We start from the raw sequence: 18166 nt of genomic DNA on the forward strand, positions 1-18166 counted from the left end.
ACGTCTTCGGACAGCGCTGGCTCTTCGGTGTTGAAACGGAGATTAATTAATTAATTAATTATTAATTAGACTTATATGCCGCTTTCAGTCCTCTCTAAGCGGTTTACAGATTTTTTAGCAAATTGAGTCAGCAACTTGCCCCCACAATCTGGGTCCTCATTTCACCCACCTCGGAAGGATGGAAGGCTGAGTCAACCTTGAGCCAGTGAGATTTGAACCGCTGAATTGCAGATCACAGTCAGCTGAAGTGGCCTGCAGTACTGCACCCTAACCACTGCGCCACCTCGGCTCTTTTAGATGAGCATCATCCCCTAGAGACAGGAACAACTAGCACATATGTGTGAGGGGAACCATAACCTTTACCTATGGAACAAGGCATACTACCCCAGGATTACGGTATATGTGGAGAATTCCATAAATAGATACCCCCTTCCCCCCTTCCTTGTAGCTCTAACCAGGTGAGAATACACAGAACAGGATTTTCAATGGGGAAGGTTTTATTTTCAGTGAGGGTTGCAATTAGGGCCTTTTCTTCATGCAAAAGCCATAATGACAGGACAGTAATATCATAAAAGGTGAGACTATGATTTCAATGTGTCATACCATGATACAAAAGTGAACACAAATATTTTTCCCTTTTAATTTTCCCCCTATAGTTTTCCATTTTCCCCTTTAAAACAATGAATTTGAGTAGTTTCTCATCCAACAATGAGGAGGAAATGTACCACTTAAATTCTATTGCATTTGATAAATACATACCAAGCAACAGAAATAGTGGAGTGAGTATCACAAAGAATCCTTACAGGTTTCTGGGAATAGCTGTTTTATCCCATTCCAAAGCCTCATTTAATATTGAAATACACTCTTTCAAAACCCTTCTTTCAACTAAAGAATTCCAGTTAATTATAATGTAAGCATAATGATGACACTTTTCATTTTGTGATCCATGAGATTCCCCCCACCTCGCCATTTACCATATGGGTTCCTGTTTTTTCTATACCCATTCAGATTTTTTGGATTTTGAGTACTCAGAACTATCACAGACAGATGGAGTATCAGAGGACTTTCTCTCCAGAGTAGAATAATGAACTGAGGGCTTGTCGTAACTTGTAAATGAATGAGAACTATGATGGCACACCTCTTGGGATTTAAAAGCCAAGGGTTCTTTTACAAAGTAGGACTGGTGCTCATGTCTTGATTGCTCAGATGGATTCTCCCGCTGTTTGGCTTCATTGAAAAGCAAATCTTGATTGGAAGATTCATTACATACCTTATTTTGGTTACTGTTGAGATGAGAACCAATTATCTGTTGAAGGGTCATTGTGGGTGGAAAAGGACAGTCTTCTGTAGCCTTACAAGCAAGCAAGCATTTCATACCGCCCTCGGGGGCGGGCATGCTTCCATGATGAATATTGCCTGGATGGTCATCTTGCTGCAGGTCAGGGATACCTTCCTCTTCTGCGTTGAACTTTTGCAACAGAAGCTTATTTCTACGATTTCTTAACCCACTGGTCCGCAAAGCAAAGATTAGGTCAACAAGACTAAGAAGAAAGGAGAAGCCCCCAAGCCCCCAAATGAAAAGCATCATGATGGTTTTTTCAGTTGGTCTGGAAATGTAGCAATCAACAAAACTCATGCAAGGAAAGCGGTCACAGGAAAAACGCTTTGGAACAAAAACCCCAAAGAGATAGTACTGACCAGTTCCAAAGCCAGCCTCTATCAATATTCTCATAATCAGATGAACTATATAAGCCCTGGAAAAATCCAGGGCAGCCATTTCATTTCTCCTGCCAATTTTTCTCTTTTTCGCTGAACTTTTGGAGTCCTTTGTAATTTTGCAGCCAGATAAAGGCTTAATTTCTTTGTACTGAGAATAAGGGGAGGAAGAGGCTTTTACAATGTGTCTGACCACACCATGTAATATACAGACACCAAAAACAACATAAGGAAGGAGGACAGACATACTATGAATCAGCCAGAACCGAAAGTGCGATACTGGAGCAAAAAGATCATAACACACATTGGAACATCCTGGTTGCAGTGTGTTGCAGATGAAGCGTTCTTGCTCGTCTTGATAGAGAGGATAGGCCGCTAAAAATATCACCATAAATCGTAGGAAGATCACAACTGCTAACCAAATCTTTCCTAGAAAAGAAGAACAAAAACAGAGGGATTGTCAATAACAGAGGAGCAGATATCTTATATCTGGGATGGCGAACCTATGGCTGGTGTGCCCAAAATGGTATGTGAAGCCATGTCGCCTGGCATATGCAGCATTGCCCATTTCTCTTCCGGGTTTCTGGCACACATGCACACGTGATGATCAGCTGGCCTTTGTACATGCAGCAGTGCCAGAAAACCAGAAGAGCTGGTCTTCCATTTTCCGGTGTGAGCATGCATGCCGGCCAGATGTTTGGCATGTGTACATGCATGGCAGTAACCAGACGATTTGCTGGTCAGGATGCATATGCGTGCAGGAAACTAGAAGTTCATTTCCAGTGTGTGCATGCCCCTTGGGCAATTCTTCCTGGTTGTGGCACAGAAGTGCTCCCTTTTTGGCACTCAGTCCCGAAAAGGTTTACTACTACTGTCTTATATACTAAAGGTTTGGTACAAAAATATCAAATACATGTGAACATCTCCAAGAGAAAGTTTGAAGCAGCTCTAAAATTGATAATTATCAAACTCACGGAACGAATATTGAATATGTGTTTAAGGCAAGATTTTGGTACATGCTCATATCTTAATGTTCTTTGATTTCTGAACTAGCAAAGTTTAAATACTGGATGGAAGGAGCAGATGAAAATGTTTATTGGACATACATTTTTAAAACTGAAGAAAATGTGAAGTCTACACAGTGGGGAACCAAAGATGCTTTTTTTCTAAAAGCAAACTGTTTTTTTCTTCTTCAGTTCATGGATGTTCAGTTCTTGAAACAGAAGCATTATGTTGTCAAAGAAAACATATCAACAAACTCACAATAGAATTCCCTATGCCACCAGGCTTGAAATTCTGGGCTTGGACAATCTGGAACTATGCCGCCTGTGGTGCGATCTAAGCATAGTGCACAAAATTGTCTGCTACAACGTCTTGCCTGTCAACAACTTCTTCACTTCAACCACAATAATACATGGGCGAACAATTGATGCAAACTCAAGATTCAAACTCGATTGTAGAAAATACACTTCAGCAACAGAGTGGTCAACACCTGGAATGCTCTACACGACTCTATTGTTACAGCCCCTAACCCTCACAGCTTCAATCTCAAACTGTCACCGTGGAGCTTACCCCATTCCTAAGAGGTTCGTAAAGGGTGCATGCATAAGCGTGCCTACTGTCCCTCTCTTACTGTCCCCATTTATCTGTATTTATTTCCTTTGTTCATGTTTATGTTCTTACCTATACTTGTTATCTTGTACATGTTTGAAAAACAAACAAATAAATAAATAAAATAAAAAACAAAAAAAGTCCAGTTGACTTTTTTGTGGCGGGGGGGGGGGGGGGAACCTTTGGGACAACCATGACCTGGATGTTTGAGAACCTCCACAGACATTCAGGGAGGTTTATCATTCCCGCTGAATGGTAAAACAAGTTTATGATTCTTAGAAATATCTTTGAATCACTTTTATGCCCCATACATGAATAAGAATAGTCAAGTTTAATTGCCACTGAAACTATAGCTCACGTCATACTCTTCTGCCTCTCTCTCACAGACTCAATTAATAAAATATGTAGGAAATACTAATCATTTAGTAGCTACTGTTTTCAGATTAGTATGAAGTAGTTTCTCTGAATGTGGCCAAATTCTGCTATGCTGTATGTAAAATTAGGCAAACTCTGACTGCCCACTGTTAAACCACTACCATTCGCAATATTTTATTATTATTATTATTATTATTATTATTATTATTATTATTATTATTATTATTATACTACAATTGTATCACAGCGGCCAGTTGTTTCTCTGGATTTGGCATTGGTTACTAGTCAGGCCCCACCCAATGACTTGTCATTTTAAAAAAAAAATAAGGCATTAATTACAGTAGTAGATCAACAGACCTATAAAGAAAATAATGACTATGATGGAAAAAGGCCCACACATTTATTAAGATAACTTACTATCTCAGTCATTACTCTGCACCATTCATATTATGTTCACACAGGTTTAAACAAGCTATCATGCATGACTTATTAAGACCTTGTCCTTCAGACAACTTCACTGTAACAAGTAACAGCTGAAAAGTTAACTAATCCTTTAAATAGCTAAACACAAATACATACCTTACAAATAATGTACTCACCTATAATCGTCTCATTGTAGCTTAGAGCAATGATGAGAAAACTGAATGCATTTGAATACTCCATGCTGAAACTTGATTGCCCAATTATTGAACCTATAACGAAAATCTCTGCATTCTCAAAACCTACAGAAATCTAAACACAGAGAGCAAAATGAGAAGTACTGAAAAGATGGCCAGAGAGTGGAAGGAAACACAACTTCACAGAGTGGAGCCAGCCTTCTTTAGAAAACATAGCTGAAGACATTTGTTGCTCTCACCTCTGCCCCAACAACTGCACAAAGACAAAAGGCAGTAGGGATTATCCTGGCTATTGTCAGCTTTCCTTACCCTCTTGGGGGCATTCCAGGTTCCTAAAATTACTGGGATAGTTGAGCGATGAAAGATAAATTGAGAGAAGAAATAATAGAACAAGCTTTGTTTTGCCCGGGTGATAGAAATGAGTATCACAAGGGAAGAGGATATAGCAACACCAGCTGCCAGGGCTCCCAATGACATTGTCTTTGTAGTGGCCAAAGTCTTTGAAACAGAGATGAAAGACAATTCCCTAAAGCCAGTTGGATTAAGCGGTGAGACACAGAATTCATGGATGTCCCCGCATGTTTCTTTTTCCATAATGGCTTCTTCTCTTCCCAAAAGAAAAACTCTAAGGTTGATGATGCTTAACCTGTCCAGCATTAGGAACGCATGAAACATTATGGATGCATGAAACATTTTGAACCTGAAACACTCTGCTCCAGTTGTTCTGACCCTTCCAGAAGTATTTCAAGATCAAATTCTCACTTTAAAAAAAAGACGTCATGTTGCTTGAAACACAGAATATCTCCAGTATGATCAGAATGACTGATCTGAATTCAAGCCAACATATTTTGAAATTTAAAAAAATTGGATCACCTGACTGAACATTTCAAGTGTTCGGTAACCCAACCTTTAAGAACAAAGAGGAGGGCTTTAATTTGTCTAACTTCTGACTTCTGTAGTGCTTGAGTGCTAAGCCAGTTGCTTAGCAGCCATTCAATGTTGCAATGGAACCTTTAAAGGTACTTCTCATCCACTTACAAAGACCAGCACCTCCCATGGTTATGTGGCCTCATTTCAGATGCTCAACAACTAGTCATCTGCAGAATCCCATATTCATATGAGTACAATTTATAATCTTTTTTATGATATTTCCCAAAGGTGCTTTTTCAAAAAGCAACTGGACTTTGTTTTTTCTTTGGCACTACGCTTCTCATTCAAGAAAAGTCCTCTTCAGAACTGAAGAAGCTTGTTGGATGAGAAGCGAAATGTCTTAAAGGAAAAACAAAGAATGCCCAGTTGCCTTTTTGGGAAACAAAACCCCAAAACACCTTTAACACAACCATGGCTTGGATGACTGAGAATCTCCAGTTTTTTGCTGATTTGTTGATGCACAATTTATTCACATTGAAGTACAATATCAGTGTTTCATACATTTGAAACCTTCTCTGTTTGTACTGTTAAAAAGAGGGAAATTCAATGTATATGGTACTTAACTTTGCGAAGAAACTGTTTGGCGTGTTTTTTAGTTCTGGATTCAAGAGATAGAAGGATGGAATCCTGACAGAAGTACCATGAAAGAAAGCCAGAAAGCCAAACACTGAAAGATGAAGGTAAACAAACAGGATACCCAAAACAAATCAGCTTGCCATAAAGTTGTTTTTCCCTGAATGGTCTTTCATATAGATGGGAACTGTGCCTGCACAGAATCTCTGCTTTTGGCTCAAAGAATTCAAAACAGTGTCTACTCTTTTTAAAGACAGAAAATGCAACATAAGATAAATTTGTTCCAGATATGAGTGTTATGTCTTCCTCATTCAGTGGGAGTAAACCTGAGTATTCAATGCTTAGTAAATTTATGTTTTGTAGTGACCAACAACAATGAAAAGCGGCGAGAAGCTATCCTTTCCCAGCAAACAAATTGTACTTCTTTTCTACAAATGTACAAGGCAGTATTCTACTTTTTCTAAAGTTTAATAGGCCTTTGAAATTGTGTGTGTGTATGCGCGCGCGCGCACGTGTGTGTGCATGCATACTATTTGGGAATTTTTCTTCTGTTTCCTTATTTCAGTTATTTTCCTTATTTTTTATTTTCCTTTTTAATGAGAGTATTTTCATTTCCTTAATGAAATTGGTACCCTCCAAGTGGCATGACTGAAGCAGCACTAGGCTCTTCACATATATGAGGCTTAATATATAATTTTCTATAATGAGTATCTGTTAATGGTATGTAGGAATGACCCTTGGGAGCATAGGCCACAATTGCATAGTGGATGAAGCAAGATGCTCTGGAGCAACCCTCCCTAAATTATTATCAGGTCATAAAGGAGAAAGCAGGAGAATCAAATTTTCAGTTTTCCAAGATTCTGTTAATGTATCTTTACAATAAAATGGAATTGGCTTATCAGGCAGCCTTTCTTGTCTGTTCTGCACCTCACAAAGAAAGTGGAGTTCCTGTACATTGTTTTGAGTCTTATGTCAGAATATTCATGAACTGGAATAGGACATAGCAATAGGTCAGCCATTGGGGACAGGCTGGAATAGAACATGGTAACAAAAGTCAGCCAATGTATATGCATAACAATTAAGTCAGCCAATGAGGGCTGTTTGGAAACTGAAACAGTATTTGCTGGAGACAGCTAGGTGCCTGGGTGTGGTTTAGGCTTAGTTTAACTGCCCTATTTAGAGGAGGTTCTTCTTATCTGCATTAAGCTCTGAACTCTGAAATGAAATCAATTTTTCCTCTGCTTGTGTTTTTCCTGTAACTACTACCATGTTGGAAAATCCACTATTGGTGTTGTACATTTATTCATGTGTTACTATGTATATAAAGAAATCAATGAATCCTGATGAATCATTTATCTGTGTGTGCTTTCCAGAAGTGATTTCTGCAACAATCTCTGACATCTTAGCCAGCAACTTTTTCTAAGAATTCTTTATTTTAAAATTCAGAAATTCAACCTTTCTCCTCAGCCTTTCATCTAACCATCTCTATTCCATCTTGATTGCCGGGGAAGAAAGATCTAAGGTAGAAAAGAAATGGGGAGCATCTGTGCCTCTCTACGTCTCAGATTACGTTGTCAATTATTTGCCCAAATATATTTTGTTTGCCATGAAGGAGGACTCAAAGCCAACCTGATATGAACCTGCATGTTATCCAATGATTTGTGACATTTCTCCTTAGTAACCGTATACAGTTGTATGATTTTTTTTTGTAGCCTTAAAGTTACTACTGAGCAATACCTTGTGACATGACTTTTTGCCCATGAGCTCTTAATTTACAGAAATCTCAACACGCACAAGAATTGGTTACACTATTATTATCTATTCCAAAGACCATCTGCAGAATTTTTTTCCAAAAAGAGACTGGGGTTCCAACAATATTTAATTAGGCACATGTATAAATCTAATTCGTTAATATTTTAATTAAATGCGTGAGTTAAAGAATAGTTCAAATTGGGAATGAGGGAAACACAATTTTATAAGAACAGTGTACAAAGCCTTTTGGGAAAAAGCATGGTGTTTTTCTGCAATTTTTGGCAATACAAAAAATAAAGACTGCAGTTAATTTACAGAACTATTCTTATAAAAGATAAAGCTTTCCTCTGTCCAGTCATGGCGGTCATCTTTTATTAGCTAAGGGACCCGGCGCTGATAAAAAACATTCCCATGGTCACGTGGCCAGCACCAAAGTGCATGGAAACTGTTAACATCTTCTCACCGAAGTGGTACCTATTTATCTATTTGCATAGTAAATATGGGGCAAGTAAAACAGAATTATTCTTATAAGAATTCTATTTTTAAAGCATTTTAAAAAATAACGTAGCTTGCAATAACGTAATATTAATAATGGGAAAACACCACATTTAACAGATTTCCTTTTTTTAATTTGTAGTGCAAGAAACATAACCAAGTTAAATCACAGAATCAGTACTAGTTGAAGAATGTGGAAAATTCTCCTATACAGAGGTAGAATCCAGTGCACAAAGCTAAAACAATATCCAACAGTCTAAACAAGACTGAGCAAGGTTTTATGGAATCCACTTGAAATCTTAAGTATCAGACTGTATGTACATACATACAATAAACAGACTATACAATCTTTAAGGTTGTTTAATAAACTTCACAAAATTAGAATAAATTTATTGAAAACTTTACATAAAGCAAACTTTTTCTCTTTCTGTCATGCCTTTCTTTAAATCCACCTGCCTCGTTATTATTATTATATTTGCTGGAAAAAAAAACCTGTTCTGCAAAATCTCAATAAAGTAATTGTTTTTAGCCATATAGATCTAGTCCATTTCAATTTAAAGCTGGCGATTCCTTTCTCTCACCCTGCTATTTTCCTGAAATTAAAAGACACTTTTAAATAATTCATTAAAAAAAAAGGGAAAAGTCCTTTAAGGTCCTTGATTCCAGGCCTTTGAGGACAGGAACGTGTTCCTTCCTTCCAAAATTAAGCCACATAAATGTGTTATTTCATGAAAATAAGGGTATTCCATTGTCTATAAATAAACTACCTATGATCATGGTTTTAAGGCTTAATGAGATCCATGTCAATAATGCTTGTCTCCTTAAGCTGCTGCTGAAACTAATGGGAATGATTCTGGAATACAGTGATAGATGTTTAGCCTAAGCAAGATCCTTATTAAATGTCTGGAAGGTATGAAGTGCAAGGGACAGTAAGGAAATGCAGGAAGGAAAATTCCTGGTGAAACATACTTTCTCTGTTTTGCTGAAGCAATACACAAAAAGCAAAACCAATATCATCAAAACATCCCTTGACAAGTGAATTCAAGAAGTCATGATACTCAAGCTGATTTTGGCTGATTGGTTGGTTTTCTGTATGGCACCTTTCTCGCATGTGCAAACTCAATTATTTGTACAGAACATGCGTGTATGTATGCGTGTATGTATGTGTATGTTTTCATAGATTTAAAAGATGGGAAGGATGACAACCAGTTTTTAAAAATAATCAACAAAGTAATACAATTTTCTTCACAGTTTGCATTTTGTTTAAATTCCTATGAGCACCTACGCTGGGAAAAAAACCTCATTTTTATTCCAAAATCTAATCTGTGATAAAACACTTGTTTTTATTACACACACACACATGCCCCCGCATGTAAATGTATGTATGCATGTGTGTGTGTAACACATACACATATAATTCTTCTCTTTTTTCTTCCATGGATCCTTGAATCCATGGAACTTTTTTTAATTTTTTTTCTTTTTTATATATAAACAGATTGGTTTCCACCTAAAGTAAAGATATAAAACCCTTTTGAGGCTATTGCTTGCAACATTGAACCAGGGAGTGAAGAAAATCAACTATTTGGGCCATACAAAAAAAGATTCTTACTCTCATTCTTTCATTGCATTTCTCTCGCTTGACTCCACCTAATCTCTAAACGATTTAAAAAAAAATCTTGCAAAAGAACTATTATATCTAAAGCAATGTCTGCACGTTGGCCCAAGTTTCACTTGTCACCTGAATCCTTTTAGCAACTCTGTCTTTACAGTAAGAAAAAATAAACCCATCTGAAAAAAGGTAGGAAGGCACATGCAACCACATATATAATACAAAGCACCAGTACTGAAAATGCACCTTAAGGGCAATATCATGACACCGGTTGCTATAAATTAAAAAAAAAAAATAGAGAGAGAGAGAGAGAGTAAAATAAAATTATGCTCAATCACCTGATCTTATATACTTTGGGTTCAGCACTGTCAATCGGTTTCCCCAAAAATACAGTAAAAGCACACAAGAAACAACAATATCCATAAGAATTAAGAGGCAAAAGGCTAATAAAACAGCTTATGAACAAAAGCACATCAAAGTGTAGGGGCAAAAGGAAAAGGCTCTCTAATCAGAGGTTCATGTTGTGCTACTACAGGCACTGCCTTCTCCATGGTTGTTACAGAAGAGAAAGCAAACTCAATCAAAAAGCAAAAAAAAAAAAGAATGTGAAACCACTAGAAGATATTGAAGAGGATCTCAAAACACGTCCAACTTTTTTCTTATTATGGTTCTCGCAACCTTCTTTTGAGACATTGGTTTTCATGCCATTATTTCTGTTAAGGGCCTTTTATTCTTCCTCCTCTTTAATGATCTTGTATTGGTTTCTGAGGTTTCATCCTCGCTAAGTGGGATATTTTGCACAAATATTTTTAAATATTTGCTTTCTCCCCATCAAAAAGCAGAGGAGTTGTAATAAACAACAAAACAAATCTTCTTTCAAAGTTCTTTGTAATGAATCCCTATAGTTATTCTTGTGTGCTACACAAAAGGGGAGGCACTGTAAAGGCAGATCTAAAAATAAGGAAAAAAAATAACCAGAGAAAAAATTCACCAAAACCAACCCTCCCATCCAAAGTTGATGATAGAAACAGTACTTCTAGAGTCTTGTATCTCAGATTTCAGCGTTAGGAGATAACTGCAGGAGACCATCGAACTACAGACAGATTGTCTGAACTGACTGACCGTTTCTTTGCAGATTTCCTGAAATCCTTATATTTATCTTCACACAAGCGAGAAATAGCCTATAAGAGAATGGAGAACGAAGAGGGTCAAACATACACGATGACTTGATTTGGCAAAACCTCCAGATTCAAAGTAGGTCCTCCACCATTATGGCACATCCAAGTGTGTGCCAAGAGAATGGCACCTGAAGCAAAATATATTCTTATAACATAAATGCATGGACTCCAGTATTATATTGAGCTAAAATATTGCACCAGGACCTGGGCCATCCTCCAGTCAGGGTAGCTGTTTGGATGACTTTGGACTATTCATCTTCTTCTAGCCCAACTTACTCCACGGGACCAGGAAGAAACAGAAGATGGAATTCTATGGATGCTGTCTTGAGCTCCCATAGGAGTGATAGGACACAAATCTATCAGAGAAATCTATCTACTCTTTCTCCAGGTCATGGAAAAGCTGAGGAACCTCACTCTCTTTACTGTACTGCCAAACACATCATAGTTGTATGGTGTAAACTTTAGAGACACCCATTAAAACAGTCTGCTTGGAAACCAAGGCATGAATGAATCAATAAACTGTTACCAATATACTCTGCGGAAATCTCTACATCGTTTGGGAAATGAGTTTGGAGTAAAGAATAATGGATAGTATAGTATAGTAAAATATAGTATAGTATGGTGTGGTGTGTGGTGTGGTGTGGTGTATGGTATGTGTGCTGTGCTGTGCTGTGATATGGTGTGGTATGATATGGTGAGAAAATTGCACAACATTCTCAGAGACTCTTCCCAACCTGCTTACAATCTTTTTGAATTTTAAAGTTTTAAATTGCGCATGGCCAAGATGGTGTCTTGTCGTGTTTGAGGAGAGCTTCGGGGAGATGATTGTCCTTCTTAGGGGCTTTCAGGGGTACCCTATTCCATCGGTTCCAGGTCTAGCTATGAGACCTTCCGGGGACCTCGGGGATACCCTTGAGCTGCGATTTACTGCTTCATAGCCGGAACATCGTGAGTGAAAGGGGGCGGCTGGCGGTGAGAGAATAAAGATCGTCAGCGGCTGCCGATGTGGGTGCGGTCAGCGGCGGCGCGCCCGGCTTGGGATCTCTGCAGCCGGCGTGGATGGGAACGCCCAGCCTGAGGTCTCTGAAGCCAGCGTGGGTGTGCTCAGCGACAGTGGTGGGTTGCCCGGCTTGGGATCTCTGCAGCCGACGTGGATGGGCTCACGCCAGCTTCCTGCTACCCCCCTTGAACACAGCTGGCATGGGTATGGTCATCAGAACGCCCAGCCTGGGGCCTCTGAAGCCGGCGTTGGTGTGTTCAGCAGCAGTGGCGATGGGTCGCCCGGCTTGGGATCTCTGCAGCCGGCGTGGGTGTGCCCAGCAGCACCTTTCCACTACCCCCCTTGAACACTGTCGGCTTCCACCCCCCGTGGACATGTCATCTCCTCGTTCTATCTCTCCGTGATGTCATCCCATTTGGTTGATGCCACATTCTCCTCTATGCTATACTGCGACAGAACTTTATTCCCTTCGGGAACTCCCCCTTTCCCGGAGATGGCCTTCTTGCCTATCAAGACACTTTCTCAAGGACGGATTTTGGGATCCCGAGAGGTGGCATGCCAAGAAGAGACTGCTTAGGTTTTTTTTACAGGGGTTTTAAAATCAAATTTAAGGGGAGGGCGGGGGGGTTGATACGGATTGCTCAGACAGGCTTGGGGGGGAGTCTGCCAGGGCACAGGCCAGAGCTAACTAAGGGGTGCGGGTTGGGAGTACTGGGAAGGGTTGGGATTCCGGGGGAGACATTAAGCCATTCAATTGGGGGGTCCACTATCTCTACTGTTTGTGGGAGAGGCAGATGTGGTGGGGGCCAAGGGCCAAATTATGTTTGGGGGATGCGGGTCCGCTGTTTAAGAGAGATCGCGCGTTCCGACCCTCATCACCCTTCTCATACCCCTGGGTGCTCGGGATTACAGGACCCTGGTCTCCGGCTGGTGTCGCTTAACGCCAGGTCCATGGTACATAAGGCTCCCCTCATTTACGACCTCATACAAGAGGGTGGAGCGGACCTGGCATGCATTACGGAGACCTGGTTGGGCCATGAGGGGGGTGTTCTCCTTAGTGAATTATGCCCACCAGGCTTCCGGGCATTTCACCAGCCGAGAGCCCAGGGCAAGGGTGGGGGGGTGGCGATGGTTATTAGGGAAAGTCTCAGACCTCAGGAGGTCACTGTGCCTCAGATAGGTCGGTGTGAGTCCCTTTTTGTGAAATGGGGCCTTGGAGTTCAGGTGGGCCTTTTTGTTACATACTTGTCTCCCTGCTACGTTTCATCGGCCCTGCTGCTGGATGTGTTAGCTAGATTGGAGGTTGATTTCCCCAGGCTTATGATCCTAGGGGATTTCAATCTGCCTTCCATTGGTGAGATATCTGAGTCAGCTCGGGAGTTCATGGCTTCCATGCCGGCTATGGACCTAACTCAGTTAAATCAAGACTTCACCTATAATGGGGGACGCACGCTCGACCTGATTTTTGTTTCTGGGCAGTGGATGAATGATCTAGATTTAGGGGATATTTCTATCCAACCCTTGTCATGGTCGGATCATTTCCTCATTAAGCTTGCTTCCATACTGCTATCCCTCACCGCAGGAAGGTGGAACCGACTAGATGGTTATGCCCCAGGCGCTTAATGGACCCTAAAAGGTTCCTGATGGAGCTTGGGACTTTTCCTGAATCCCTTGCTCACAACTCGACCGAAGCCCTATTGGAAGCCTGGGATAGGGCAGCCACTGGGGCTTTGGATCGTGTTGTGCCTTTGCGGCCTCTGCCCCGGTGTTGATCCCAGGTAGCTCCCTGGTTTACCAAGGAGCTCTGGAAGATGAAACGCCGGAAAAGATGCCTAGAGAGTGGTTGGAGGGCCAGCCAGTCCGAATCTGATTGAACACTAGTAAGGATTCATATTAAATCCTACTTAGTGGCAATAAAAGCAGCAAAGCGGCAAAACGGCAGCATTATTCTGCTCTTATCGCATCCGCAGATAACTGTCCAGTCGCCCTGTTTAGGGTGACCCGCTCCTTACTTAGCCAAGGAGCTGGGAAAGACCCCTTGCAGGGTAGGGCTGAAGAATTTGTTCAGTATCTGCAGGATAAAATTGCTTCCCGGGAAGTGACTCGAAGCTGGCTCCAGGCAATTACCAACACTTTTTTAAGAGAGGGGTTCTTTCCCACCGCCTTGAAGGAGGTGGTGGTGAGGCCCCTCCTTAAGAAGCCTTCCCTGGACCCAGCTTCTTTAGCCAACTATCATACAGTCTGCAACCTTTGCTTTGTAGCGAAGGTTGTTGAGAATGCGGTAGCACGTCAGGTTCCCCAGTCCCTGGATGAAGCTGTCTACCTGGATCCGTTCAGTCGGGTTTCAGGCCCGGATACAGCACGGAGACGGCATTGGTCGCATTGGTCGATGATCTCTGGCGGGCCTGGGATAAGGATTGTTCCTCTGTCCTGGTCCTATTAGACCTCTCAGCGGCTTTCGATACCATCGACCATGGTATCCTACTGTGACAACTCGAGGGGTTGGGAATGGGGGGCACCGTTTTACGGTGGTTCTCCTCCTACCTGTTGGATCGGTCGCAGTTTGTGTTGACTGGAGGGCAGGGATCGACTCCGAGGCACATCACTTGTGGGGTGCCCAGGGTCGGTTCTCTCACCCCTTCTGTTCAACATATATATGAAACCACTGGGTGAAATCATCCATGGTTTTGGGGTACGGTATCATCAATATGCTGATGATACCCAACTTTTCATCTCTACCCCAAACCACCCAAACGATGCCCTTGACTTGATGTCCCAATGCCTGGAGGCTGTGCGGATCTGGATGGGGAGGAACAGGCTCAAACTCAATCCCTCCAAGAGGGAGTGGCTGTGGTTTCCGTCATCCCGATTTGTGCCTCTTGTTCCATCTTTGATGATAGGGGGAGAAATTTTAGCCCCCTCAGAGAGGGCCCGCAATCTGGGCGTCCTCCTGGATACGGGGCTTAGTTTAGAAGAACACCTGATGGCCAGGGGGGCTTTTTACCAGGTTCGCCTGGTACCTCAGTTGCACCCCTTTCTGGATCGGGATGCTCTGTGCACAGTCACCCATGCCCTCGTCCTTTCTCGCCTGGACTACTGTAACGCTCTCTACATGGGGCTGCCCTTGAAGAGCACCCGGAAGCTTCAACTAGTCCAGAATGCGGCTGCGCGGGTTGTCATGTGGTTACCCAGGTACTCCCATGTTACACCCCTTTTAGGAGGCCTGCACTGGTTGCCGATTGTCTTCCGGGTGCGATTCAAGGTACTAATTATGACCTTGAAAGCGCTCCATAGCTTAGGTCCAGGATACCTGCGAGACCACCTACTGCCACCGGTAGCCTCCCATCGTCCATTGCGATCCCACAGAGTTGGCCTCTCCAGGATGCCATTGGCCAGACAGTGTCGACTGGTGACCCCTAGGGGGAGAGCCTTTTCTGTGGGAGCGCCTTCCCTCTGGAATGAGCTGCCCCCGGAGCTTTGTATAATCCCCAACCTCCAGTCCTTCTGATGCGCCCTAAAAAGTTGGTTTTTCCAGCAAGCCAGCCTGGCCTGAGCAAAACAAATCAAAATATTGATTATTGTTAATTTTAATTGGGTTTGGGGATATCCTATTTAATTTCTTTTTAACTTTTGTAGTATGTGTTTCTTTTAATGTTGTACGCCGCCCTGAGTCCTTGGGAGAAGGGCGGCATATAAATCGAATAAACCTCAAACCTCAACCTTTTTGGACTGTTGCCCTCTGGCAGAAGATACAGAACAATTAAAACCCAGACCACACGTCTTCTGAATAGTTTTTTTTATCCCAGAGCTATAATTGCACTCAACAATGAACTAAAGGGTCATCATCAATAGTGAACTGTTGGACAGCTTTACTTGGTCTGTTGTATGGATGCTTGGGTGGTTTAGGGGCGGGGAATTTTTGGTGTGTGTTTGTGTGTGTGGGATTGTCAGGAGTGTTGGACCTGGTCTTTGGATGTTATGTAAATTTCATTGCATGGGTATACTGTGTACATCCGTACAATGACAATAAAGTAAAGTAAAAGTAAAATATGGTATGGTAATGGTAATGCTTATGGTTATGGTAGGGTATAGTATTTAGTATAGGTAGCAAATTGACACAGATCAATACTTTCTGGTGATAACAAATGAAGTTACAATTTGATGATTTTGGGAATTGGTGTAACATAAAACATTGTAATATTCAAATGATGAGATGATCAAGAGTCTCACCTCAAGTTTATATGCTCTTTCCCTGCTGAGAGGTTCTAGAGGAAAACTCAGATTGTTTGCTTCTGCTAAGGAGCGCAAGTCAAAATAATACTTAGCATAAACACTTGAGGGAACATTGATGTTGAACTGCAGCAACTCAAGAAATTGGCGTTCCAATTCATTCCTGAGAAATAGAGACAAAAAGGAAGAAAAATTTTATTTGCCACAATTCACAACAGGCTGAGCTGAGTGAACAACAAACAAATAAAATGTGAGTTATTTTTAATAGCAAATGCCTTCAAAGTTCATTTTTCTTTACTTTGTGTCTGTCTTTCTTACATATTTAAATGAAAAATATGTCTTTCATAATCACTAACCATATAATGTGATGGAATATTGGACTCTTTAGTAGAGACATACCAATCCTATTCTTACTTATAGTTTGCTGGAATTGACAAGCTTTTGTTTGTTTATTTATCAGAAATGTTAGACATAGACTAAGTTAGTTAAATTTATTTCACTATGACCTAAACTTTAATCCGTTTATCCAACAGAATCTAGATTAAGCTAATTTGGTTGGGTCTAACATTGTGTATTGCATGTATTTGTATTTACAAGTCGTCTCGATTTATAACAATTCATTTAATCACCATTCAAAGTTACAACTCTGAAAATAGTGACTTATGACTAATCCTCACAATTACAACCAGCACAGCATCTCCAAATTCTTGTGCTTGGGAACTGACATATATTTCATCCTAAAATCATATGATCATCATTCACAACTTTTCCAGATAGTTTCCAACAAGCAAAGTCAATAGGGGAAGTTTGATTTGCTAAATGACTATGTGATTTATTTAATGACTGATCTGTTCTGTTCCGCCTCATTCATATTTCATTTCATTCATATTCCATTCCATTGAATTCATGAAAATTTTAATCTCTTGTTCCCCAGCTTTCTTTGTTCCCAAACTGAATTGTCTTTTATTAATCATGCTGCTCCATATGTGTAGATGCTATTTTATTTATAACATTGTAAGCCACTAAGACGGACACGGTGGCTCAGTGACTAAGACGCTGAGCTTGTTGATCAGAAGGTCAGCAGTTCAGCAGTTCAAATTCCTGGCACCATGTAACGGAGTGAGCTCCCGTTATTTGTCCCAGCTTCTGCCATCCTAGCAGTTTGAAAGCACATAAAAATGCAAGTAGAAAAATAGGAACCATCTTTGGTGGGAAGGTAATCCATGTATCTTTGGTGTTTAATCATGTCAGCTACATGACCACAGAGACGTCTTTGAATAGTGCTGGCTCTTCAGCTTAGAAACAAAGATGAGCACTGCATCTAGAACACTGAACACTGTTCAGTGTCATTTCAAAATTACATGGGTGGCAAAGAGATTTAATAAATAAATTTCTCAGCCTCTTCAGATTCCCATTGCATCTGTTATCAGCAAATAAGCAAAGATGGGACCAAACAATAAACTCACATGTCTTCAACTGTGATATCTTTCAGGATCTGACAATAGTCCACATTCCACACAGCTTGGTCATCCCAAACTTTGGATGCAAGTAGAATTGCACCAAGCACAATTCTTTTCCAGTTTGATGGACAAATATCTATCTCTGCATAAGTTAACAATCTTTCAAGATATACCTGAAAAGACATGTGAAAGCAAGAGTTCATACATTTCTCTAGCTGAATAGAAATAAGAGGAGGAAGAAACCCAATTATACCCTCCTACCTGAGTGATCTTTAAATGGAAAATTGTTTCCAGTGGTACCATATAAATAATACTTCACAGTTCAATAACAGCATACACTTTCACTATAGTTTTCACGGCAGATTTCTGAAAATATTTCAGACTTGATGTAATAAACAATATTTAAAAATAACCAGCAGGATTACTACTTTAAAAGCTTTTCTAGTATGAGTTTACCACTGATGATGGACTGAAGTACCCTTGATTATTCGCTGATCTGCAAACTCCTACATAGAAAACCAGCAAAGATGTTAATGCAATCAACATTAAAGAATAAAAGGCAATATGGGATGGGGTGTAGAAATCTAACAATGCAATTTAGCTGAATTACATCATAAGAA

At 40.7% G+C, this 18166-nt stretch overlaps 2 protein-coding genes across 2 annotated transcripts in view; both read right to left on the minus strand.

The window, feature by feature from the left end:
• Positions 1–282: 282 nt before the first annotated feature.
• On the minus strand, positions 283–5532 carry LOC116520377 (gap junction delta-4 protein-like). Its single transcript, XM_032234539.1, has 2 exons — positions 4302–5532; positions 283–2145 (listed from the first exon to the last, which is right to left on the minus strand). Exons 1-2 carry the CDS (start codon positions 4363–4365, stop codon positions 995–997), a joined length of 1215 nt encoding a protein of 404 aa, XP_032090430.1. The 5' UTR covers positions 4366–5532; the 3' UTR covers positions 283–994.
• Positions 5533–9506: 3974 nt separating this feature from the next.
• The window catches only part of CCNY (cyclin Y), a 119318-nt gene continuing 110658 nt past the window's right edge, over positions 9507–18166 (minus strand). Inside the window, exons 8-10 of the mRNA XM_032235620.1 lie at positions 17553–17719; positions 16087–16249; positions 9507–10859 (exon numbers count right to left, since the gene is read on the minus strand). Of these exons, the coding sequence (XP_032091511.1) occupies positions 10743–10859; positions 16087–16249; positions 17553–17719 (447 nt within the window). The 3' untranslated portion in view covers positions 9507–10742. The remainder of the gene's footprint in view (positions 10860–16086; positions 16250–17552; positions 17720–18166) is intronic.

The sequence above is a fragment of the Thamnophis elegans genome, chromosome Z (assembly GCF_009769535.1).
Source record: "Thamnophis elegans isolate rThaEle1 chromosome Z, rThaEle1.pri, whole genome shotgun sequence".
Classification (NCBI taxonomy): domain Eukaryota; kingdom Metazoa; phylum Chordata; class Lepidosauria; order Squamata; family Colubridae; genus Thamnophis; species Thamnophis elegans.

Bases quoted from the DNA above. Each gene is read 5' to 3' on its own strand.
- LOC116520377 (XM_032234539.1), bottom strand. From the start codon at position 4,365: ATGGAGTATTCAAATGCATTCAGTTTTCTCATCATTGCTCTAAGCTAC. The intron at 2,146-4,301 runs GTGAGTACATTA...CTTCTTTTCTAG, and splicing joins CTACAATGAGACGATTATAG to GAAAGATTTGGTTAGCAGTT.